Source organism: Pristiophorus japonicus, chromosome 31, assembly GCF_044704955.1.
Source record: "Pristiophorus japonicus isolate sPriJap1 chromosome 31, sPriJap1.hap1, whole genome shotgun sequence".
Classification (NCBI taxonomy): domain Eukaryota; kingdom Metazoa; phylum Chordata; class Chondrichthyes; family Pristiophoridae; genus Pristiophorus; species Pristiophorus japonicus.
Window position 1 is genome coordinate 12,828,443 of NC_092007.1, and position 26,855 is coordinate 12,855,297.

Consider the following 26,855-nt stretch of genomic DNA (forward strand, 5'->3'; position numbering starts at 1 on the left):
ATGGGACCAAAGGCAGAATACGGACAAAAGAGATAAGATCTGAAATTCAAATAACAACCCTGGGAAAGTGTAACAAATAAAGACATGTGGCCAAAATCTTTAGGGCGGGTTTTTGACAAAAATCGTGACAAAGAACCAGAAGTCTTATTGGATATTACGTTTTTATGGAAACATCTATAGGTCAAAAGGTATTGTAAATAGCCCATGTCATGTCCATCCCTAACAAGAGAATATCAGTAGCCTGTTCAGGGTTGTACTCACAAGCGGTGTGAGGGGAGAGTGAACAAAAAGTTGTACTGGTCGTATACTCTTCGAATGATCCCATGCTTTCCTCGACAAATAGAAAGAGACTGCAAGCTAGAGAACTGCTCATGTGCACCAGCCGTTTGTCTGATCGGATCGGCATCAACTATATGTTTTTCCTGTTTACCTAATGTGTTATATTCTGTCTTAAACTCTGATTAAACACATATCCACCAGATCGGTTTACAGTCGATCCTGATTTAAAGTGACCAAAGGCAGCTTTAACTTTGGCTAGTTATAACAATTGGGTGGAAATCCAGCTGTGCATCCTTTCCACCCTGTCCCCTCTATATCAGCCTCGGGTGGCTTCAATGGGAGTAAGGTTACAGGCGGCGTGCAAACCCCGCCTTCATCCGGTTCCGTCAATTTCCCGACTGCCAGTTTAGTTTAAAATTGCCTCCTCCATGAGAGGAAATCAATTTCCTCTCCCTCCACCCAACGAATTCCAAGCAAGTCTGGAATCTGGAAGATTCCTACACTATGTGCCTGAGCAATTAGCTGTCGAAACGGGCAGATTTATGGAATAGCAAAAGCAGAATTTAGCTAGTGCATGTGTTGTCCTCCAATCCCTATATCCAATATGACGGGTCTGTGCCGAACTATGATGTACTGGAGCGGATTTTCATTCAATACTGAAAGCCTGGGGAGAGGCCTTGTACTCAGCAGGCACCTGATTATAAATGGTATTTTCAGTTTATTTTGTTTAAAAACTCCGGTAAAAAGTGGAATGTTACACGTTCCATTCTTCCTCTCAGATTGTTGTTGATGAGGATGCAGACTTTCATTAGTGCCGCCCAATCTTCGTTCCCTATGTCTACTCTGAGCAGAAAATGACCGGGTGTCAGAAGGGATCGTCAAGTATATTCCACAATAGAACATGCAATCAAAGAGGTGAGGCTGAAGCTCACTGAAAATTGGGCTTCAGCTTTCGAAGCTTATATCTGCAAGCTTCAGATGCCAAACTTCCGATGCAGCTCCTTGGTCGAGACACAGGATAATCCGGGTGGCACCGATTAGCGAGCCAGCCATTGGAACAGGGAGGTAAGCAAAAGATTAGAGCGTGAGACCATTCCTGCACCATCTGACTCCACATTAAGGCAAGTTAAAAACTGTTTTACTTACCTTCTGTTGGTGGCCTCCCTTGGTGCCTGTAAGGACCATTACAGACAGAGGCATTAGAAATTATAAGTGGAATTAATGAAATGACAGCGATATGAAACAAATATTTCCAACTGTCTTGAAGGAGAAGGCATACATACATTCTAGAAATAGTGGAGAACCAAGGGTCGAGTGCAGATTCCTCGATAACAGAATGGAAAGTGACAAATGTAACGCGCCAGTCAAGAAAGGAGGAAAAGAGAAAATATGGAACTGTACACCAGTTAGCCTCAGATCAGTAGGAGGGGAAATGTTAATCAAATAATCTATTACTGTGGAATTGGTAACAGGGAATTCGCAATTCATAATATGATTAAGCAGAGTAAACATTTTTTGATGAAAGTCAACTCATGGTTAACAAAAACTAATAGAGTTTGTGAGGTTGTAACGAGCAGGGCAGATAAGGAGAAAGAGTGCATGTATTGCAATTGGATTTTCAAAACGCTTTTGATAAATTGCCACACAAGAGGATATTATGCAACATTATCCATTTTGTAATCGGCGGTAATCTACTTGCATGTATTAAGTTTTGCTTAACGGAAATAAGACTCATGATAGGAATAAAAGGCTTTTTAAAAATGTTGGCAGGCTGTAATGAGTGGGATACCTCAGGGATCAGTGCATGGGCTGCAGGTATTTATAATCTACATCAATGGTTTACATTAGGGGAACGAATGTAACAAATTCAAATTTGCTGACGAGTCAAAACTAGGTGGGAAGCTAAGTTGTGAGGAGATGCAATGTGACTGCAAATAGATATAGACAGGTTAAGTGAGTGCGCAATAACAGGCCAAATGGAAAATAATGTGACTTAAATGTGAATTTGAGCACTTTGGTAGGAATAACAGAAAAACAGAACATTTTATAAATGGTAAGAGATTGGGATATATTGGTATGCAGAGCAACCTGAGAGTCCTTATACACGAATCACACAAAGTTAACATGCAGGTACAGCAAGCAATTACGAAAGAAAAACAGTATGGCAGCCGTCATGACAAAACGATTGGTGAATAAAGTAAAGATTTTTTCTTGCGATGTTGTATGTTCTTGGTGGGAACACACGTGGAGCAATTGGTACAGTTTAGGTATCCTTACGTAATAGAAAGATAGAAAAATAGAAAATATTTGTAGGAGTCGGCCATTCGGCCCTTCGAGCCTGCATCACCTTTCAATATGATCATGATGATCATGCACCTTCAGTACCCCATTCCTGCTTTCTCTGCATACCCCTTGATCTCTTTAGCCATAAGGGTCAAATCTAAGTCGCTTTTGAATATATCTCAACAGCTTTCTGTGGTACAAAATTCAACAGGTTCACAATTCTCTGGGTGAAAAAGGCTCTCCTCATCTCGGGCCTAAATGGCTTACCCCTTATCCTTAGACTGTGACACCTGGTTCTGGACTTCCACAATATCAGGAACATTCTTCCTGCATCTAACCTGTCCAATCCCGTCAGAATGTTATGTGTTTCTATCAGATCCCCATTTATTCTCCTAAATTCCAGTGAATATAAGCCTAGTCGATCCAGTCTTTTTTTATATGTCAGTTCTGCCATCCCGGGAATCAGTCTGGTGAACAGTCCATGCACTCCTTCAATAGCAAGAACGTCCTTTCTCAGATAATGAGACCAAAACTGTATGCAATATTGAAGGTGTGGCCTCACCAATGACGTGTACAACTGCAATATGACTTCCCTGTTCCGATACTCAAATCCTCTCGCTATGAAGGCCAACATGCCATTTGCCTTCTTCACTGCCTGCTGCACCTACAAGCCAACTTTTAATGACTGATGTACCATGATACTCAGGTCTCGTTGTACCTCCCCTTTTCCTAATCGGTCACAATTCAGATAATATTCTGCCTTCCTGTTTTTGCCACCGAAGTGGTTAACCTCACATGTATCTACATTATACCAGATCTGCCATGCATTTGCCCACTTACCTAACCTGTCCAAGTCACCCTGCAGCCTCTTATTCTTCTCCTCACAGCTCATACTGCTACGCAGCTTAGTGTCATCTGCAAATTTGAAGATATTACGTTCAATTCCTTCATCTACATCATTAATGTATATTGTAAATAGCTGGGGTCGCAGCACTGAAACTTGCAGTAACCCACTAGTCACTGCCTGCCATTCTGAAAAGGATCCGTTTATTCCTACTCTTTGCTTCCTGTCTGCCAACCACTTCTCTATCCACGTCAATACATTACCCCCAATACCATGTGCTTTAATTTTGCACACTAATCTCTGATATGGGACCTTGTCAAAAGCCTTTTGAAAGTACGAATATACCACACCCATTGGTACTCCCTTGTCCACTCTTCTAGTTACATCTTCAAAAAATTCGAGAAGATATGTCAAGCATGATTTCCCTTTCATAAATCCATGCTGACTTGGACCGATCCTGTCACTGCTTTCTAAATGCACTGATATTATATATTTAATAATTGATTCCAACATTTTCCCCACTACCGATGTGAGGCTAACTGCTGTTTTCTCACTACCTCCTTTTTTAAAAAAATGGGGTTACATTTGCTACCCTCCAATCCATAGGAACTGATCCAGTGTCTATCGAATTTTGGAAAATGATCACCAATGCATCCATAATTTCTAGGGCCAGTTCCTGAAGTACTCTGGGATGCAACTATCAGGCTGAGGGGATTTATTGGCCCTCAATCTCCTCAATTTCCCTAACACAATTTCCTGACTAATAAGGATTTCCTTCAGTTCCTCCTTCTCGCTAGATCCTCAGTCCCCTATTATTTTCGGGAGGTTATTCGTGTCTTCCTTCATAAAGACAGAATCAAAGTATTTGTTCAATTGGTCTGCCATTTCCATGTTCTCCATTATGAATTCACCTGATTCTGATTGCAATGGACCTGCATTAGTCTTCAATAATCTTTTTCTCTTCACGCATCTATAGAAGCTTTAGCAGTCGGTTTTTATGTTCCCTGCAAACTTACTCTCGTACTCTATTTTCCGCCTCCTAATTAACCCCTTAGTCCTCATCTGCTGGGTTCTAAATTTCTCCCAGTCCTCAGGTTTGCTGCTTTTTCTGGCCAATTTATAAGCCTCTTCCTTGGATTTAACACAATTTCTCTTGTTAGCCATGGTTGAGCCATCTTTCCCTTTTTAGTTTTACGCCAGACAGGGATGTACAACTATTGTAGTTCATCCATGTGATATCTGCCATTGCCTATCTACCGTCAGCCCTTTCACATAGAAACATAGAAAATAGGTGCAGGAGTAGGCCATTCGGCCCTTCGAGCCTGCACCGCCATTCAATGAGTTCATGGCTGAACATGCAACTTCAGTACACCATTCCTGTTTTCTCGCCATACCCCTTGATCCCCTTAGTAGTAAGGACTATATCTAACTCCAGTCGCCAGTCTATCTTAGTCAATTCACGTCTCATACCATCAAAGCTACCTTTCTTTAAGTTCAAGACCCTAGTCTCTGAATTAAGTGTGTCACACTCCATCTGAATGAAGATTTCTACCATATTATGTTCACTCTTCCCCAAAGGGCCTCGCAGAACCAGATTGCTAATTCATGCTCTATCATTGCACAAGACCCAGTCTAGGATGGCCTGTTCTCTGGTTGGTTCCTAGACATATTGGTCTGGAAACCATCCCATATACACTCCAGGAAATCCTCCTCCTCAGGACTGCTACCAATTTAGTAAGGCCACTCTATATGCAGATTAAGGTTACCCATGATAACTGCTATACCCTTACTGCACGTGTCCCTAATTTCCTATTGGATTGTAATCCCCAACCTCCTTACTACTGTTTGATGGTCTGTACACAACTCCCACTAATATTTTCTGCTTTTTGAAGTTTCACAGCTCTACCCATATAGATTCCACATCATCCAAGCTAATGTAATTCCTTACTATTGCGTTAATCTCCTCTTTAACCAGTAACGCTACCCCACCACCTTTTCCGTCCTGTCTATCCTTCCTGAATATTGAATACCCCTGGATGTTGAGTTCCCAGCCTTTGTTACCCTGGAGCTATGACTCCATAATCCCAATTGCATCATATCCGTTAACAGCTATCTGCGAAGTTAATTCATGCACCTTTTCACGAATGCTCCTCACATTGAGACTCAGAGCCTTCAGGCTTGTTTTTAACTCTTTTTGTCCTTTTGGAATTATGTTGTAATGTGGCCATTTTTGATTTTTGTCCTTGATTTCTCGGCCCTCAACTCTTGTTTTTCTCCTTTCTATTTTTGCTTTGGCCCCCTTTTTACTTCCCTCTGCCTTACTGTATAGATTCCCATCCCTCTGCCATATTAGTTTAAACCCTCCCAAACAGCACTTGGAAACACTCCACCTCGGACATAGATTCTGGTCCTGTCCAGTTGCAGACCGTCCAGTTTGTATTGATCCCATCTACCCCAGAATCGGTTCCAATGTCCCAAGAATATGAATCCCTTGCACCATGCCTCAAGCCATGTATTCTTCTGAACTATGCTGCTATTCCTACTCTGACTAGCATGTGGCACTGGTAGCAATCCTGAGATTACTACCTTTGAGGTTCTACTTTTTAATTTAACTCCTAGCTTCCTAGATTCAGCTTGTAGAACCCTATCCCGTTTTTTCCCAATGTCGTTGGTACCTATATACACCACGACAGCTGCCTGTTCACCCTCCCCCTCCAGAACGCCCTGCAGCAGCTCCGAGACATCCTTGCCCCTTGCACTATGGAGGCAACATACCATCCTGGAGTCTCGTTTGTGGCCGCAGAAAGGTCTATCTATTCCCCTTACAATAGAATACCCTATCGCTATAGCTATCCCACTCTTTTTCCTGCCCTCCTGTGCAGCAGCGACACCCACGGTGCCATGAGCTTGGCTGCTGCTGCATTCCACTGATGAGCCAGCTTTCCCAACAATATTCAAAACGATATATCTGTTTTGGATGGAAATAGCTGCAGGATCCCCCTGCATTACCTTCCTTCCCCTGTTCTTCCTGCTGGTCACCCATTCCCTACCTGCCTGCGTAACCTTTACCTGTCTTAGTGGGAGTGCAGTGAAGTTTCACTGGACAGATTGCTTGGATGAGGGGATTTTCCTCTGAGGCGAAGTTGAGTAGCCGAGGCCTATACTCTCTAGAGTTTCAAAGAATTTGAAGTGATCTCATTGAAACGAAAACATTTCTTGAGGGACGGAGATGGTAGATGCTGGGAGGATATGTCTCCTGGCTGGGGAGTCCAGAATTTCAGAATAAGGTGTCAGCCATTTAGGACTGAGGTGAGGAGGCATTTCTTCAAATCATAGGATTGTGAATCTTTTGAATTTTCTAACCCAAATCACTGCCAATGCTCAGTAGTTGACTATTCTCAAGACAGAAACTGATAGATGTTTGGATATTATGGGAACCATTCGACTCATCGTGTCAGTGCCAGCCGCAATGGAGCCATCCTTCCTATTCCGACTTTCCAGCTCTTGGTCCATAGCGTTGTTGGTTACTCCACTTCAAGTGCTAATCCAGTTACTTTTTAAAATGCGATTCGGGTTTTTGCCTCCTCCACCCTTTCACGCATTGAGTTCGAGGCCCATTCCACACTATGGGTGGAAAAGGTTCTCCTCATCTATCCATCTAATCCATCTACCATTTACTTAAAATCTATGTCACATGGTTATTTGATAAATGAAATATGGCCTTCATAGCTACTCTATCCAGAACCCTCATGATTTCTTATGTTCTTGTATACTTACTTGTAATCCCCTAGCACGTACACCACTGGTGCTGAAAAACTTTGCAGTATTTCTTTCCCAGCAAATGTATAACACTAGTGCGGCAAAATAAGAGTCTTCGCCTGCAGTGCAGTAGATGGATCTCCGTCAGTCCAACAAAATAGGGGCCTCGAATATGAATAGAATCAGCTTTAGCAGCAGAAGGGCATTTCCACGTCTTATATTACCGTAGGCATCCTAGAACTGGAGGACCATGTTCATATCTCGTGCAAATGTAGAGTACAACTCGTACCTTAGAAGCAGTAGCACCACCAGTGTAAGTGTAGGGATACACTTGTGCCTGACGATAACCTTCACCAATAGTATAAGTGTAGGAGTACTGGTACAACTGGAGGAGGACGGTCAGTTTTAGTGCAAATGTACGCTGCCACGAATATCAGAAGAGCACTTTCACTTCCAGTGTAACTGTACATGTGCCACTAGTACCAAAAGAACATGGTCATCTCTGGTATAAGTGCAGGGCTACCACTCGTACCGAAGGAGTACTTTCACACCTAGTTTAAGAGTAATGTGTCACGAGACCTGGAGAAGCATGTTCACCTCTAATATAAGTACAGAATTACCAGTAGTACAGGAAAAGCTTGTTAATCTCAAGCATAGTGTAGGTGTACCACTACACCCAGAGTAGCGTGTTCAGCTCTAATATAAGTATAGGTTTATCACTATTACAGGAGTAGCATTGCCACCTCTATTGTAATTGTAGGGGTAACACGAATGCCGCTAAAGCGAGGACGTAGTCAGGGGTTTAGCAGTTTTGAAAGTCGATAAAACCCCAGGCCCGGATGAGCCATATCTATGCTGTTAAGAGATGCAAAAGAGGAAATAACAGTGGCTCTGTTCTTTATTTTCCAATCTTCTCTGGCTACAGGTGTGGGGCCGGAGGATTGGATGATAGCTAACATGGAACATTTGTTTAAAGAGGGAGAAAGCGATAGATCGAATAATTACAGGCAGTCAGCCTAACATCTGTGGCGGGAAAATTATTGGACAAAATCTGATTGACAGATAAATGTTCATTTAAAAGATATGGATTAATCAAGGACAGTCAGCATGGATTTGTTAAGGGAAGGTCGTGTCTGACTAACTTGGAGGTAACCAGGAAGGTCAATGCCATTAATACATTTGATGCAGTTAATATGTATTTTAGCAAGACCTTTGAAAAGGTCACACATGGCACACTGGTCAGGTAAGTAAAAACCCATGGGATCCAGGAAAAGTGGGAAGTTGGATCCAAAATTGGTTGAGAATCAAAGCGTAATGGTTGTTTGGTTTTTGGCCAATTTGTGACTGAAATGCTTTTAGCAGTGGTGAGCCGCAGGGCTCAGTATTAGATCCATTGCTCTATGTGGTATATTAATGGTTTAGACTTGAATATACGCGGTATGATAAAGATATTTTCAGATGTTACTAAAAGTCAGCTGTGTCGATGATAATGAAGAAGAACGCTGTAGACTGCAGTAAGATATCAATGAACTGGTTAGGTGGGCAGAGCAGAGGAAAATGGAATTAATCCGTAGAAGTGTGAGGTAATGCATTTGGGGTGGTTTAAATAGGAAATTGAATACACATTAAATGGTAGGACACTGCAAAGTGTAGAGGAAAAAAGGGACCATGAAGTACATGTAAACAGAGCCCTGAAATTAGCAGTTCAGGTGGATAAGGTAGATATGAAGGCGTACGGACCAAGAAATGTAAAATTGTGTAGGCTGGATAGCTCTTTGATGGCCAGCGTGGACATGTTAGGCTGAAATGGTCTCCTTTCATGCTGTAAACTTCCATGATTCTATGATTCTATACCAGCAGAGCACTGTCAGCTCGAATATAATTATAGTTGACCACTAATATCAGAAGCGCACTGTCAGTGCCAGTGTAATTGTGTTGGTATCGCTGCTATCGGTGGAACATGGTCACATCGAGAGCAACTGTTGGTGTGCCAATGGTGCAGAACAAGCTGGAGCACCGCTGATGTAAGTGTAGGAAACCACTCGATCAGGACGTTCACGTCCAGCACCTGACTGAGTTCAGAGGAGCTGGTGCCAGAGGAGCAAGATTACCTCGAGTATAAGTGCAGTGTACAACTAGAACTGCAGTGGCACTTTCTCCTCTATTGGAAATGCAGTGGTATGAATAGTACCAGAGATGTCAGATCACCACGATTTTAAGTGTGGGTCATCCACAGTTACAAGAGAAGCACTCTCACCTCAAATGTAAATGTAGGTTTACAACAACTACCAGAGGAATGCGGTTTCCTTCAATGCCCTACGACTGTGCTCACAACCAATTGTGCATGACGTGGCTCACTAGCTGTTCTGGACGGGTTTGACCAATCAGACTGAGTCAAGGATAGGGGCAGGACATATGGGGCTAGGGGAGCTGCCATCACTGCTCCTGTAGTAATAGGCTCAGCAGCTGTACTGTGAGATTGCACATTCGAATTGTAATGAAGATTTTATTTGAGCACGCTTTTTAGAAAATTCCCGCTAACACTTTCAACTATTTCATTAATCTGATGAATCAGACGAAAACAATTTACCTCAGTCTATTTGTTAAATGACTGTAAATAATGCTAATTATGAGTTAACCTGATTGACTCTCTGGTGGATTAATGTGTGGATAAATATATGTTCCCTTCCATTGCCTCAGACGTGTGCCTATCAGAATATTTCAGTTCCAAACGAATACATCCACTGTCACGAAAATGGGCCAACTAACGATGCTGCAGATAAAAGCGATTTATTACCCGATTCTCGCAGTCATCGGTGTACCAGGTGAGTCATATTAACTTGTTTGTTGTTGATCTGTGTGAACTGACTCCTGTTCTTACCATATGTTGGATGAGATAACGTGTTTTCTAGATGGCAGCATTACAGGGTCAATATAGACTGGAACAATCTTACTGAAGCGGCCGTCCACACTTTCTGCTTTCCCCTTAAGCTGACATCATTAATGAAGTTACAATATTCTCTGAAGCTACAGTACAAGGATTTTGGCTGATTTCTAGATTGTCTTGATGCCCCGTGCACAGTGAGCACTGCAGCAGCTCAGTAAAGTATGTGGGTTGGTTTTGATGGTTAGAGGTCCATTACTAATCATATTCCACACTGGTCCGTGCTGACAGTAACACCGAATGGAGTAAAATGCTCTCACCAGATATTTCCATATATATTTCTATATTTCAATCAGACACTCCAATATTATTTCTCTGCTCTCTTTTTCTTACAGCGAACTTGGTGACAATTGTTATTTTATCCCGAAGGAACTGTGGCCTTTCCAAGTGTGTCTCTGTCTACATGATCGCCATGGCATCCGTGGATCTAGTGGTCATGATCGTCAATGTAATGCTGTACAATATTTTCAGTAATCGATTTCCATTTTCATTCCTGTCCCACACTCCCGTGTGTAAGCTCATTTTATACATGACTGCTGTCAACCTTGATTTGTCTGTTTGGTTCACCGTTTCCTTCACATTTGACCGATTTGTGATTATCTGCTGCCAGAAGTTGAAAACAAAGTATTGCACCAAGAGAACTGCGGCCATGGTTATAACAGCTTTCACAGTCCTCATCTTTTTAAAGAACATCCCTGTTTTGCTTGCATATGAACCTCATCAAACAATTAACAAGGTACATTGGGGCTGCGTGACAAGTGTAGCATTTGTTTCCTCACCTCCAGGTGCGGCATACATCTGGTTTCACAGCGCCTGGGGCATTTGGTATCCCTTTACTTTAATTGCCTTGTTAAATTGTTTGACAGGCAGACGTATTTTAGTGGCCAGTAGATCCCGCAGGGGACTCAGGGGCCACAGGAGTGAGACGCAGAGCGATTCAGAGATGGAGAACCGAAAGAAATCCATAATTTTACTCTTCGCTATATCGGGCTGTTTTATATTGTTGTGGCTGACTGCTGCTGTGAGTTTGGTAACTACCAGGTTGGCAGGTATTAATTATTACCGAGGTGACCGCACAGACCCTGGATATATCGCCACTGAAACAGGAACAATGTTAAAGTTTTTGAGTTGCTTTCAAAACCCGTGTATTTATGCAGCGACCCAGAGGAAATTCAGAGAAGAGCTGAAGACAGTGGTGAAATCTCCCTGGACATTCATTCTGAGGTTGGTTAGAAAAAGACAGTAAAACGATTCAATTCTAAAGAAAGCGTCCTCGTCACTAAAGCTCAATTTTACCTCTATTTCCACCCTAGAACATCCATTTTCTCTGGTGGTTGAAAAATTGGTGAGATCTTGTGTGACCATTTCAGCCATTTTGTAGCATGTGTTTGATTTATGCATTGCTTTAGTTTTTCGCACTTGTTTCGCTGAGTAAACATAATCTATTCCTGCAAATGAAGCACAGTCATGTTCAGGGATCAAGGATAACAATGATGAGTTCAGCAGTGGAGCCGGACATGTGGACCAAGACAGGAATCCACCATACACTGCAGATAAAGGGATCAGGCATCGCACTTAAAAATCATCAATAAAGTTTCATTCTCTGCTAAAATCATCAAAGGTCTTATGATCACCGATATTGGTAATTTTCGTGAAACTTTGGTGTGAATAATACAGGCGCGGATCTCTCTATTGGACACCATTCCTCATTGACAAATAGAGCAGGCTTTTGTCACGTGATCAGTGGAGAAAACAGTTGGAACTCGGTTCATCGATGTGACCTTTCACCTCTTGTGTCCCAGATACTGACTGAAATTGTCGAGTGTGCACCGACTGCTGTCTCTGACTCAGCACAAAGATGGAGCTGGCTCTTGTATTGTGCTGTCGATAAAGACATGATGAGTAATATTATTGATATTCTGTGTCAAGGTCTCTCCTCAGATACAGGAAATGAATGTTAAATTAATGACTTTCATAATTTTTTAAACTATCAATTGATGCAAGTAATCGGATGTAAACGGATACGATATAGTTGCAATTATGGAAACATGGTTGCAGGGTGACCAGGGTTGGGAACTGAATATCCAAGAATGTTCTATATTTCGGAAGGAGAGCAAAAAACAATGGTGTGGCATTGTTAGCTGCGAGGGATAAATTGTAAGGTTGCAAATAGGGAGTCAGAATTATGCTGAAGGTAGTGAACATATAATTGCCTATGTAGGTAAAACTTCCTTATACAGACATAGCACACAAACCAATTAAACTGTAGCTTAACCTTAGTAACACTTCAACAGCCCAAGTCAGTTGTTTTGTTTAAAAGTCCCTGAGTAAGAGATAAAGAAGCCAGTACAAACCACCCTAGGCCTCGGATAGACTGGGGTAGAGGGCAAAATGTAACAAAACAATGATGAGAGATGCACAGTTGCATGTACCACTCAGAGCCCACCTGATAAGAGTCGACAAATCAATGTCACTTCGCTGATAACAGTAGAACTATCACCTCTTGTGTCCCAGATACTGACTGAAATTTTCGATTGTGCACCGACTGCTGTCTCTGACTCAGCACAAAGATGGAGCTGGCTCTTGTATTGTGCTGTCGATCAAGACATGATGAGTAATATTATTGATATTCTGTGTCAAGGTCTCTCCTCAGATACAGGAAATGAATGTTAAAATAATGAATTTCATAATTTTTTTAACTATCAATTGATGCAAGTAATCGGATGTAAGAGGATAGCTCCTCTCCAAAACCTGTATAAATTATGCTTGAAAATTCTTGTATTTCGGAGGTTCCACGACTGAACGTTCCCTTGCAATTGTTCGTCATAAAAGCCGATTGATCCTGGGATTTCGTGTGTTCACTTCCGTGGTCGATATACAACAGGAGAAGGGCGAGGTATCGATAAGCTACATCAGTTAGTCCACCTTGAGGGAGTGAAGCCTCCTTTTTCCCCAACAGAAGGGTAGGTGTCGATTAACTATATCAGTTAGTCCACCTTGAAGGAGAGAAGCCTCCTTTTTACCCCTACATTTGGCGTCACGAACAGGATGCAGACCCTCTGACATGGATGATGTGACAGCTGAATGGCAGTGAGTATGTTTTGCAACACCTGCAGCTGTAGCATTGATGGGGAAGGAGGTAATCTGTATAAAGAATTAGAAGGGGAAATCTGTAGAACAAGTTACAACGAACCACGGAAGGATGAAAACCAAGGGCGGGATAGCTTTATTGCCTGAAAAAGAAGGGGAAAGAGGACCCCAGCGATCATTGGAGGAAAATTAAGGTGTATGTCCCGAAGCGTGACATGGTAATAACACGGAGACGCCGGTATTGATCGTGTGCAGTGCAAAGAAGAAGGAATACAACCTAAAGAGTGGGGTGGAACCCCAGGATCCTAGGAAAACTGGCCAGTGGGATACAATGCTAGCTGAGAAAAATGGAAAATTAATAAAAGAAAATTGCTGGAAAAACACGTTGAATTTAAAAAGGACAGTGTGTTTATATTAAAAGATAAAAATGCAACCTTGAAAGCTGCAGCTGCTGGAAAGAGAAACAGAGACCTTTAGAAAAATGGACTGGAGGAAAATCATTAGAATACAAAACCTAATTTGAAGAAAGGAGATGAAATTAGCTGTGAAAAAGATATTGGTTTAAATATAAAACTTACGAGTTAAACCCGACACAGAAGTATTGTGCCGAGAAAGAGACACAAAAATGTTTAACTATGGAATGCAGGAAGATAATCAAAAAAGAAAAATGATTATGTTTGGATTCAAAAGGGCAAAAAAAACGAAGTTATGCGAACTCCGCAAAGGAAGGAAAAAACTGGGAATTAGAGAATTCTTAAAAAAGCTGGAACCGGCACAGAAGTTCAGATTTTGTGCAGAGAGAAATAAAACACAAGATTTGCTCAGTGAATGGGACCGTAAAAATTAAATGCTGGATTGCATATAGCTTGTGGTAAAATTGGATTTCAGTCAACAAAATAGCTATTAAAAATGTGTGGTCTTGTTTTAAATCAGTGAAAAAATCTTTGCCAAGTACTAGAATTGGAAGTTGAGAGAAATTGGAGTTTAATCTAAAATGCTGTCTTTCCCGATGAGAAGGTTTTATTATGACAACTTTACAAATGATTTCTGCTGTTTTAATGGAGTTCCAATTCCTAAGCAAGTTTTGAAAGCACAAAGACTTGGAAAAAACATTGTCATGTTTATGCGAAGTCACGTAATTACGTCAGGCCTTCTTAAAAACCTCTAAAGGAGTTAAACCTTTCCATTGACAGCTGTTTTATACTGGACATTATTAATTTGGATTTCTGAATAAAAGAAAGTCTCACCTGACAGATGGAGGAAATGGTGGGATTTTCAGAACAAAAATAAAACGAAGAACATAAGAACATAAGAATTAGGAACAGGAGTAGGCCATCTAGCCCCTTGAACCTGCTCCACCATTCAATAAGATCATGGCTGATCTGGCCGTGGACTCAGCTCCACTTACCTGCCCGCTCCCAGTAACCCTTAATGCCCTTATTGGTTAAAAACCTATCTATCTGTGACTTGAATACATTCAATGAGCTAGCCTCAACTGCTTCCTTGGGCAGAGAATTCCACAGATTCACAACCCTCTGGGAGAAGAAATTCCTTCGCAACTCGGTTTTAAATTGGCTTCCCCGAATTTTATGGCTGTGCCCCCTAGTTCTAGTCTCCCTGACAACCTCTCCGCCTCTATCTTGTCTATACCTTTCATTATTTTAAATGTTTCTATAAGATCGCCCCTCATCCTTCTAAACTCCAACGAGGAAAGACCCAGTCTACTCAATCTATCATCTCCGGAATCAGCCTAGTGAATCGTCTCTGTACCCCCTCCAAAGCCAGTATATCCTTCCTTAAGTAAGGTGACCAAAACTGCACGCAGTACTCCAGGTGCGGCCTTACCAATATCCTATATATTTGCAGCAGAACCTCCCTGCTTTTGTACTCCATCCCTCTCGCAATGAAGGCCAACATTCCATTCGCCTTCCTGATTACTTGCTGCACCTGCAAACTAATTTTTGGGATTCCTGCACAAGTACCCCCAGATCCCTCTGCACCTCAGCATGTTGTAATTTCACCCCATTCAAATAATATTCCATTTGACTGTTTTTTTCCCAAGGTGGATGACCTCACACTTTCCGACATTGTATTCCATCTGCCAAACCTTAGCCCATTCGCTTAACCTATCCAAAACTCTTTGCAGCCTCTCTATGTCCTCTACGCAACCCGCCTTTCCACTAATCTTTGTGTCATCTGCAAATTTTGTTACACTACACTCTGTCCCCTCTTCCAGGTCATCTATGTATATTGGAAACAGTTGTGGTCCCAGCACCGATCCCTGTGGCACACCACTAACCACCGATTTCCACCCCGAAAAGGACCCATTTATCCCGACTCTCTGCTTTCTGTTCGCCAGCCAATTCTCTAGCCATCCTAATACATTTCCTCTGACTCCGCATACCTCTATCTTCTGCAGTAACCTTTTTTGTGGCACATTACAGAATGCCGTTAGGAAATCTAAATACACCACATCCATCGGTACACCTCTATCCACCATGCTCATTATATCCCTAAAGAATTCCAGTAAATTAGTTAAACATGATTTCCCCTTCATAAATCCATGCTGCATCTGCTTGATTGCAGTATTCCTGTCTAGATGTCCCGCTATTTCTTCTTTAATGATAGTTTCAAGCATTAACCCCACTACAGATGTTAAACTAACTGGCCTATAGTTACCTGCCTTTTGTCTGTCCCCTTTTCTAAACAGAGGTGTTACATTAGCTGCTTTCCAATCTGCTGGTACCAACCAGAGTCCAGAGAATGCCTATGTAATAATACTCACCTGCTACAGAGCACAGATAGGTACTCAAACAAAACAAATTCAAGAGACAGAAGCTGAGATAAATAAGCTGGAAGAGATGTTCAGCCATGAACTCATTGAATGGCGGTGCAGGCTCGAAGGGCCGATTGGCCTACTCCTGCACCTATTTTCTATGTTTCTATGTTTCTATGTAAGACAGGAGCAGACGGATAGTGCAATATACAGCTGTAACACCATCACCTGTGGTAATAGAGCCAATGTACCTCATGGTCCACAACCCCAAACTAACAGTCAACCAGACAGGGATAACGAGTGTGCAGTAGAGCGGCCCCCAGCACATGATAATGGCTACGTATCAGCGTCCCCAATGCACACTACCACCATTCCCACCAATGGACGCAGAGCAGCCGACATTACCACACAGGAGGTACCTCTCAGCCCACAGCAGAGACAATTTCGATTGAATAAGTTCCCAACACCGAAGTCAAAATCGTAGAAATACATAATTCTGACAAATGATTGGAGTAGAATATGAATGTGACTCAAAAGGCAGGCGAAAGTGTCGGGGAGTGCGGGGAACGAAAATGGATTGAATACAAAGACCACTCTGGGGTTGATGACCCCGACAAAAATGTGCAGCATTCTTGAAAATGTTTAAAGACGGACTGGGAGATGCACATCCAAAGATAATTACGTTAGGATTTATGATGGTAGATAATTACGATGAAACTTTGGAATGGGCAGAACATGGAGAGGAGTTAAAGTTAGAACAAAAGGAGAAAATAGCAAAAATAGCAGCAACAGCGATTGCAGCAGAGACGAAGGAGGAGGAGATACACTCCCACGCAGCTTCCCTGATATGTTTTAACTGTAATAAGGGAGGCCACTTCAGTAGGATTTGTCCACAGAAAAGAAGAGGTTACGGAAATTCTCAAGGGAAATGTCACAATTGTGGTAAACTGAGACATTTGGCCAAAGATTGCTGGAGTAAGGGAGGAGGCGCAGGGAGGCAAGGCCCACAACAGGCAAAGAAGGGAACACCATTAACCAGGGAAGAGCTGATGGACATGCTCAGACAGGTACCAGCATCACTGCTACCACTGCCACCACCGCCCCGACCTGAGACACACTTTAACGAGGATATCATCAAAATGCTCCAATTAGCCAGTACACGTTAAGTGTTGCCGGCCTCCGGCAGAGGTATGAGACGGCGGCTAGGGGATCCAAGGATGATTATTAGGGAAGTGTTAGGGGGCTGGCACTGCAATATGCTCGTAGTCACAGGAGCGTCCATTTCCATAACCAACTTAGATTTTCCCCGGACCCGCAGGACTGTAAACATCCAAGGTGTGGGTGTGGGTTATCAGAAAGCAACCCTCAGTGAGATGGTGTTATTAGAAGTACAGGAATTAATGCGACCTACTCGGTTTTGGTACTGTCAGAACACAGAAGGCAGCATACTGGGCATCCATATCTTAAGGGAGATAGGGGTACTGATAGATCCCCAGCGTAAACGGATAATTTGGGGGGATAATCACGAAAACCAAATGAAGTTCGAACACCCGGGACACCAGCAGCAAAAAGTGGCCAGAATAACCCGAATCTAGCCTGCGTGGGAAACAAAAGGTTTCTCCCATCGAACTTCAGTCCACTCTTAAGTGTCTCTCATGTAATTACATTTTCCACAGTACTCTGAGAAGATGTACACATACCATTAACACTTTAGACACCACGTACATCAATATAGCACATCGAGAAGATGCAAATAATCCATCCAACTCTTTACGCACCACAGCTAGGAAGTATATAAAAGTATATATTAAAATAGAAACAAACACATATTATGGCTCCTCAGATTTCTGTAACCTATTCCCATCGCCTGATCAAAATCCTTCTGCTGTGGCTTATATTTGCATGCCTGACCTGGCAATATCCATTGCGTCATTAGCAAACTGATACATGATACCTGCACGGGTTAGATACAGAATAAAGCTCCCTCTACACTGTCTCTATCAAACACTCCCAGAGCAGGTTCAGCACGGGGTTAGATACAGAGTAAAGCTCCCTCTACATTGTCCCATCAAACATTCCCAGGGCAGGTACAGGGGGTTAGATACAGAGTAAAGCTCCCTCTACACTGTGCCATCAAACACTCCCAGGGCAAGTTCAGCACGGGGTTAGATACAGATTAAAGCTCCCTCTACACTGTCCCATCAAACACTCCCAGGGCAGGTACAGGGGGTTAGATACAGAGTAAAGCTCCCTCTGCACTGTCCCATCAAATACTCCCAGGGCAGGAATCTATAACCCACTCCCCATAACCATTTATTTCCTTATCGTTTTAGAAACGGTCTACCTCTGTCTTAAACTTATTCAATATCCCGCCTTCCACAGCTCTCTAAGGCAGAGAATTTCACAGATTTACAACCCTCTGAGAGAAGAAATTTCTTCTCGTCTCAGTTTTAAATAGTCGGCCCCTTATTGTAAGACCGTGCCCTCTAGGTCTAGTCTCTCCCATCAGTGGAAACATCCTCTCTGCCTCCACTATATCAAGCCCACTCATAATCTTATACATTTTAATAAGTTCACCTCTCATTTGTTCTGAATTCCAATGAGTAAAGGCCCAATCTACTCAACCATTCCTCATAAGTTAACCCACTCATCTCCGGAATCAACCGAGTGAACATTCGCTGAACTGCCTCCATAGCAAGTATATCCTTTCGTAAATATGGAAAACAAAACGACATGCAGTATTCCAGGTGTGGCCGCAGCAATACCTTGTATAAGTGTAGCAAGACATACCTGCTTTTATACTCCATCCCCTTTGCAATAAAAGCCAATATTCCATTGACCTTCATGATCACTTGCTGTACCTGCATACTAAAGGCCAGCATGGACTGGTTGAGCCGAATGGCATGTTTCTGTGACGTATATCCTGTTTCGAAGTAGATGTATGTCGTTGAAGTGTGATCTCAGGCCCGACATTAATCTCATTGTCGACAGGGCTGTAGTGATACTGTTGTATATATGGACATGTATTTACTCTTTACAGCCACCAGAGGGCTCATTCCCTGGAGTCCCGAGGGGTCCCATAATCCCTTGGGAGCACAGGAATTTCAGAAGGCTTCACAGGTTTGAGAGGCACTCTGGAGACCTGCAATCAAAGACTAAGATCACACTTTAATTTGAGCTGACAGTGTTCAGTCTGACTCTACCACCATACACTACAACTGGCGATGAGATACAGGTAGCGAACCCAAAGTTGCAGAGAACAGTGGGCATCCTGGAGAAAATTTTGGAGGGAGATGATTGGGAAACATTTGTGGAGCGACTCGACCAATACTTCGTGGCCAACAAGCTAGATGGGGAAGAGAGCACTGACAAACGTATAGTGATCCTCCTCACTATCTGTGGGGCACCAACGTATGGCCTCATGAAGAATCTGCTCACTCCAGCAAAACCCACGGAGAAATTGGATGACGATTTGTGCACACTGGGCCGAGACCATTTGAACCTGAAGGAAAGCGTTCTGTTGGCAAGGCACCGGTTCTACACCTCAAAAGATCTGAAGACCAAGAAATGGCGAGCTATATCGCCGAGCTGACAGGCCTTGCAAGACTTTGCGAATTTGAAGGACATTTGGAGCACAAGCTCAAAGACTTTTTCATATTGGCATTGGCCACGAAAGCATACTTTGCAAGCTTTTGACTGTAGAGAACCCAACCTTGAGTAATGCCATAGTGATAGCCCAGCCGTTTATTGCCACTTGTGGCAGAACTAAGCAAATCAGTCAGCACACAAGTGCTGCTACAAGTACTGTGAACAAAGTAATGTTGTTTTCGAATCGTAACGTACAGGGTAGGTCACACATACCTGCAGCTACACGTCCGCAAATGTCTCAGAGTCCACCATCAAGAGTGATGAATCAAGGCCATTAACACCTTGTTGGCGCTGTGGGGATGATCAGCGTTTCCATTCATGTCGATTCAAAGGATACGTTTACAAGTGCTGTGGAACAATGGGACACTTCCAACCAGTGTGCAGGCGAGCTGCTAAGCCTGTTAAACCTGCAAACGACCATGTTGCAGAGGAGGACAGATCCACGGAGGATCACGATGAACCAGAGCCTCAGAGGCAGAGTTGCATGGGGTGAACACATTCACCACGAATTGTCCCCATGAAAATTGGAAATTTTCCACGTTGTCCAAGGCTTCACCGTGGATTTTGATAAGCAGTGCTGTGTGGCAGGGGCAGGTTGGTAGAGGACCTTTGCCTTACTGAAGTTTAGTGTAAGGCCTATGCTCTCGTAAGCCTCAGTGAAGGTGTTGACAATTGCTTGGAGTTCGGCCTCCGAGTGTGCGCAGAAGCAGGCATCGTCCGCGTACTGTAGTTTGATGACAGAGGATGGGACGAGCTTGGATCTGGCCTGGAGGCGGTGGAGGTTGAACAGATTCCCGTTTGTCTTGTAATTTAGCTCCATTCCAGCCGGGGGCTTGTTGAGTGTGAGATTGAGCATTGCAGCAAGGAAGATCGAGAAGAGTGTTGGCGCGATGACACAGCCTTGCTTGAACCCAGTCCGAACATTAAGTGGATCTGTGGTGGATCAGTTGGTCAGGATCATGGCTTTTGAAAGGTTGTCGTGCAACAAGGCCTCAAGGCCAGTCTTAACTCCAGTTTGCACGAGACTAAGAACTTACACTAGAGAACTGATTCCTGTAATCGACAGTGCTACCATAAAAGTCTCTTACGATGGAGCGGTGCACAAGCTCCCACTCTGGGTGGTACCCGGCGATGGTCCCATGCTGCTCGGTAGGAGCTGACTGGGAAAGATACGCTGGAAGTGGACCGCCGTCCGAGCGCTATCGCCTACTGACGACACTTCGTGTGCCCAGGTCGGAAACACATTTCCTTCGCTGTGCGAACCAGGCATCGGGAATTTCCAAGGAGCAAAAGTGCAGATGCATCTAATCCCGGGGGTGCGCCCAATCCATCACAAGGCGAAAGCAGTACCGTACATGATGAGAGAAAGGATAGAGTTCGAACTAGACCAGCTGCAACGAGAGGGCATCATTTAACCGATCGAGTTCAGCGAGTGGGCCAGTCCTATTGTCCCAGTCCTCAAGGGAGACGGTACAGTCAGACTCTGTGGCGATTACAATGTAACTATCAATCGTTTCTCCCTGCGGGACCAATATCCACGACCAAAAGCCGACGACTTATTTGCATCGCTGGTGGGAGGAAAGATGTTCACGAAGCTGGATATGACCTCAACCTACATGACGCAGGAACTGGAGGAATCATCGAAGGTCCTCATCTGCATCAACACGCACAAAGGTCTTTTTGTTTATAACAGATGCCCGTTGTGAATCCGATCAGTGGCGGCGATATTCAAGAGAAGCATGGAAGGTTTACTGAAGTCGGTCCCGGACACCGTGGTCTTCCAGGATGACATCTTGTTCACCGGTCAGAACACAGTCGAGCATCTGCAGAACCTGGAGGAGGTTCTTATTCGACTCAACCGCGTGGGGCTTAGGTTAAAACGCTCGAAGTGCATTTTCCTGGCGCTTGAAGTGGAGTTCCTGGGAAGGAGGATTGCGGCGGATGGCATCAGGCCCAGCAATGCGAAGACAGAGGCAATCGAGAATGCACCGAGGCCACAGAACGTGACGGAGCTGCGGTCGTTTCTGGGACTCTTGAACTACTTTGGTAACTTCTTACCGGGTCTCAGCACCCTGCTAGCATCACTACATGTCTTACTAGGAAAAGGGGGCGAATGGGCTTGGGGCAAAAGCCAAGAAAATGCCTTTGTAAAAGCGAGAAAATTGTTATGCTCAAACAAATTGCTTGTGTTGTATGATCCATGTAAGTGTTTGGTATTAGCATGAGATATGTCGTCATATGGCATCCGGTGTGTATTGCAACAAGCTAATGATTTTGGGAAACTGCAACCGGTTGCTTATGCATCCAGGTGTCTGTCTAAGGCCGAGAGAACCTAAAGCATGATTGAAAAAGAAGTGTTAGCGTGTGTTTATAGGGTAAATAAAATGTATCAATACCTGTTTGGGCTAAAATTCATATTGGAAACTGACCACAAGCCACTCATATCCTTGTTTTCCGAGAGTAAAGGGATAAGTACCAACGCATCGGCCCGCATCCAGAAATGGGCGCTCACGTTGTCCGCATACAACGAAGCCATCCACCACAGGCCAGGCACAGAAAACTACGCCTATGCTCTCAGTAGGCTGCCATTGCCCACGACGGGGGTGGAAATGGCACAGCCCACAGATCTAGCCATGGTTATGGAAGCATTTGAGAGTGAGCAATCACCCATCACTGCCCGGCAGATCAAAACCTGGACAAACCAGGACCCCTTATTATCTCTAGTCAAAAGCTGTGTGCTTCAAGGGAGCTGGTCCAGTGTCCCAATGGAAATTCAGGAAGAGATAAATCCGTTCCAGCAGCGCAAAGATGAAATGTCTGTACAGGCAGACTGCCTTCTGTGGGGCAATCGAGTAGTGGTTCCCAAGACGGGCAGAGATACCTTCATCAATGGCCTTCACAGTACCCACCCAGGCATTGTAATGATGAATGTGAAAGCCAGATCCCACGTGTGGTGGCCCGGCATCGATGCGGACTTAGAGGCCTGCGTTCACAGATGTAATACATGCTCGCAGTGAAGCAATGTACCCATGAGGCACCACTAAGTTTATGGTCTAGGCCCTCCAAATCGTGGTCTCGGGTACAAGTCAACTATGCAGGCCTATTCTTGGGTAAAATGTTCCTTGTGGTTGTCGACGCGTAATCCAAGTGGAATGAATGTGAGATAATTGTATTAAATTATGGACAAGGTCCAAGTGGCTTCCCGGCACTGTCGTGGCCAAAGAGGATAGCAGGGTGTTTCGGCTCAAACTTACAAATGAATTAATTCACCGGAAACACTTGCACCAAATCAAACTCAGATTCATGGACTACCCTGAGCAAGCCACATTGGACCCTACCTTTATGGATCCCCCAACACACACACCAGTGGCAACCGACACTATGGTTGACCACAAAGCAGAACCAATCATTCACAGCAGCCCTGCAGGGCCAACAGATCAGGCAGCCCAGCAAGGCCAGCTGCACAGCAGCCCAGCGAGGGCCTAACAAATGACTCAACAACACCAGCTTTCACACTGAGACGATCAACCAGGACAAGAAGGGCCCCAGATCGACTCACATTGTAAATAGTTACACTATTGACTTTGGGGAGGAATGTTATTATATATGTGGACTTGTATTTACTCTGTACAGCACCAGAGGGCTCATTCCCTGGAGTCCCAAGGGATCCCATAATCCCTTGGGAGCACAGGTATTTAAGAAGGCTTCACAGGTTGGAGAGGCACTCTGGAGACTTGCAATAAAATATTACGGTCACACTTTACTTTGAGCTCACCGTGTTCAATCTGACTCTTTCTCCATACACAATAGATACCCACCCTCCTATATGCCTGAGACACATGGACAATGTACAGTCGGCACCTCAAAGCACTGGAGAAGTACCACCAACGCTGCCTCCTCAAAATCCTGCAAATTCCCTGGGAGGATAGCCACACCAACGTCAGCGTTCTCTCTCAGGCCAACATCCCCAGTATCAAGGTGCTGACCACACTCGATCAGCTCCACTGGGCGGGCCACATCATCTGCATGCTCGATGCTAGACTCCTAAACAGGCACTCTGCTCCGAGCTACGTCACGGCAAGCAAGCCCCAGGAGGGCAGAGGAAACTCTTCAAGGACACCCTCAAAACCTTCTTGAATATATGTAACATCACCAACGACTCTTGGGTATCCCTGGCCCAAATCCACTCAAAGTGGAGGAGGAGCATCCGAGAAGGTGCTGAATACCACGAGTCTCTTTCACGGGAGCACCGGATGCCAAGCGCAAACAGCGGAATGAGCGCATGACAAGCCAAGGACTCCACCCACCGATCCCTCCAACCACTGTCTGCCCCAGACACCGCCTGTGACAGAGACTGTGGGTCCCGCATTGGGTTCATCAGTCACCTGAGAACTCATGTTTGTGGAAGCAAGTCATCCTCTACCCCGAGGGAATGCCTAAGAAGATGAGCTGTATGTAGTAAGTCTAGTCCTCGTAGTGTTCACCTTTATTGCAAAGGGGATAGAGTATAAAGGCAGACAAGTCCCGCGACAACTCTGCAGGATATTGGTGAGGCCACACCTGGAGTACTGCGTCCAGATTTGATATTTTTATTTAAGGAGGGATATACTTGCATTGGAGGCAGTTCAGTGAAGGTTCATGAGGTTGATTCCTGAAATGATGGGGTTGTCTTATGAAGAAACTTTCAGCAGGTTGGGCATATATTGGAGCTTAGAAAAATGAGAGGTGATTTTATTGAAATGTGTAAGATTCCGAGGAGACTTGACAGTGTACATGCAGAGAGGATGATTCCCCTTGTGGGGGAATCTAGAAGTAGGGGGCATATTTCAGAATAAAGGGGCGCCCATTTAAAACGGAGATGGGTAAGAATTTCTTCGCTGAGTGACTTGTGAATCTGTAGAATGCTCTTCCGCAGAGAGCTGTGGAGGGTGGGTCAGTGAATATATTTATGGGGGAGATAGACAGATTCTTGAATGATATGGGAGTCACAGAGTATGGGGAGCAGGCAGGTTCGTGGAGTTGAGGCCAAGATCAGATCAGCTATGATCTTATTGATGGCGGAGCCGGCTCGAGTGGTCAAATGGTGGACACCTGATCCGAAGGTGTTCTTATGTGTGTTGTGTTTCTGTGCTTGTGTGTGTGTTAGTGTGTGTGTTTCTGTGTAAGACTTACGTTAATTAAGACAGGTTTTAGCCTGTAAAGTTTATGTCTTTTCCCTGCACTTTACAGAGCTGGACTTGTGAGACAAAAACAACACAGACTCCGGGTGTATGTCACCCACCCCTCTACTGGGGTTATCTTTATTTGGTTAACCAAAAGAGATACAAGCAATCACGATATCATCAAATACACAATGATTTCTCATTATTAAGCTGCAGCGACCTATCCCATTAAAATATTTCCTAACAGTTAAACATTGCCGATTACGTCAGTGCTTGCAAAGCAGACACACTCACACCTGAGAGTTAACTCCAACCGTGGTTAGCGATTGGAAATTAACCCCCTGATTCTCTTGGTAACTGACCAGGTTACCAATCGCTGGATTGCAGTGCTGCCTTCATGTGTCACAGCCATTTTATCTGTTTTTTTCAGAATGACTGCCCACCGTGTACATAATTGTCCAGATTTAATTCACAGCGAAGGTTTTTCACAATGAATGTGAGTTTCATTCTCGTAACTCCTTGTTGCAGCTCGATTACTGTTCCCAGGCAATGTCGTTTTGCAGCTGCGAACTGTTAAAACCCTGGAGAAAGCCTTTTGAATTCGCAATGCCTTCTGCGTCTTTACAAATGGTCATCCTAGGTTTTTGCCATCTTTGAGCAGTTTGCAAGCACAGTTATTAGCAGAAAATGAGACAAAAGAATGCTGTGGTCTTACAGATCCAACCAGAGGTAAATGGACTCGAACTTTTCGAGTCCCAGCAAGTTTTAGTTCAGTTTAGTATCCTCTCCTTTCGTCTGTATTTCCTGTATCAGCGTGATACACTCCTGCTGCTGGCATCTCCTGTTAACACGGCAGGTTATTATCAGACAATGCAACACAATCCCTGGCTGTACAGCGACCAACACATGTGAGACAATCTGTAATCCACGGAAGATTTTCACTGTTCGATACAATGTCCAGCCAGGATGTATCATCAGCAATCTTAAACATTTCTTTACATACTTCACGGTTTTTCTAGGCCATAATAGTGGCTTTGGGACTGTTTAACACATTTCATTAACTTTGCCAAGTGTTCCGATGGAGCTGGGATGCCAAAGTCAAATCGCACCATGTACTGGTGAAATTGCTTCTTTAATGCATCTTCCACAGCAATATCTACTTGCCTCTGCTGATAAATGCATAACGAAACCCGTGCCCCAAGTCTTACAGTTTGGGCTGGGGTAAAGCACATGTTCCCATCCCGCTGGGACAATTCAGGTTGGCACTATACTGGTATTGCCATTGTATGGTGGTGAAACAATACTCACCCTTCCCTCTATATGCAGATCGTACGGGGAAAATGCTGTCCCGCAATTACCTTCACGGTATAGGTCCATGCTATCACATCCCACTTGAACCTGCACGCTTGGGCTGCACGTTCTGCCACATCGAAGGGACAAGTGAACGTGTCCCCGAACTTCAGCACATCTAGTTAGGCCTGAGGCTACCCATGTTGTCCCATCTATCCATGTCACATCCTGCGGGGCTTCATAGTATCTGACGAAATTGTCTCCCTGACGTAATTCTACATTCTGTACTCGGAACAAAGGATTTGAGGTTATTTTCTCAGGCATGATTGGGTAATAACATAAAGTCGCGCTGTTCTGGTAGACGGCATTCGTGCCTCACCGGGTATACTGGTACCAACCGCCTGACTTGGCACAGAGTCTGAGCTAGTTGGTAAATGCGCAGCGCCCTCAGATGTCGATCAATTGCCCACGATGGGGGCTTTCCCTCAGCAATGTTCCACAGGTTCTTGTCAGACTCGTTCCACTAACCAAGATGCGCACCTTACACGTATATTGAACGTCAGCAGGCTGCAGTTAGTGGGGTGATGCAGGGATCAGTGCTGGGGTCTCAGCTATTTACAATCTATATTGATGATCTAGATGAAGGGACCGACTGTAATGTATCCAAGTTTGTTGAATATACAAAACGTGGTGGGACAGTAAGCTGTGAAGAGAAGGCAAAACATCGGGAAATAGATGTAGATAGACTGAGTGAGTGGGCAGTCGGGTGGCAGATGGAGT

The 26,855-nt window shown here is 44.1% G+C and overlaps 1 protein-coding gene across 1 annotated transcript; it reads left to right on the forward strand.

Moving 5' to 3' along the window:
- Window positions 1–9,920: 9,920 nt before the first annotated feature.
- On the forward strand, window positions 9,921–25,384 carry LOC139240367 (probable G-protein coupled receptor 139). Its single transcript, XM_070868837.1, has 5 exons — window positions 9,921–9,990; window positions 10,445–11,333; window positions 12,942–13,024; window positions 21,340–21,426; window positions 25,314–25,384. Exons 1-5 carry the CDS (start codon window positions 9,921–9,923, stop codon window positions 25,382–25,384), a joined length of 1,200 nt encoding a protein of 399 aa, XP_070724938.1.
- Window positions 25,385–26,855: the final 1,471 nt, after the last annotated feature.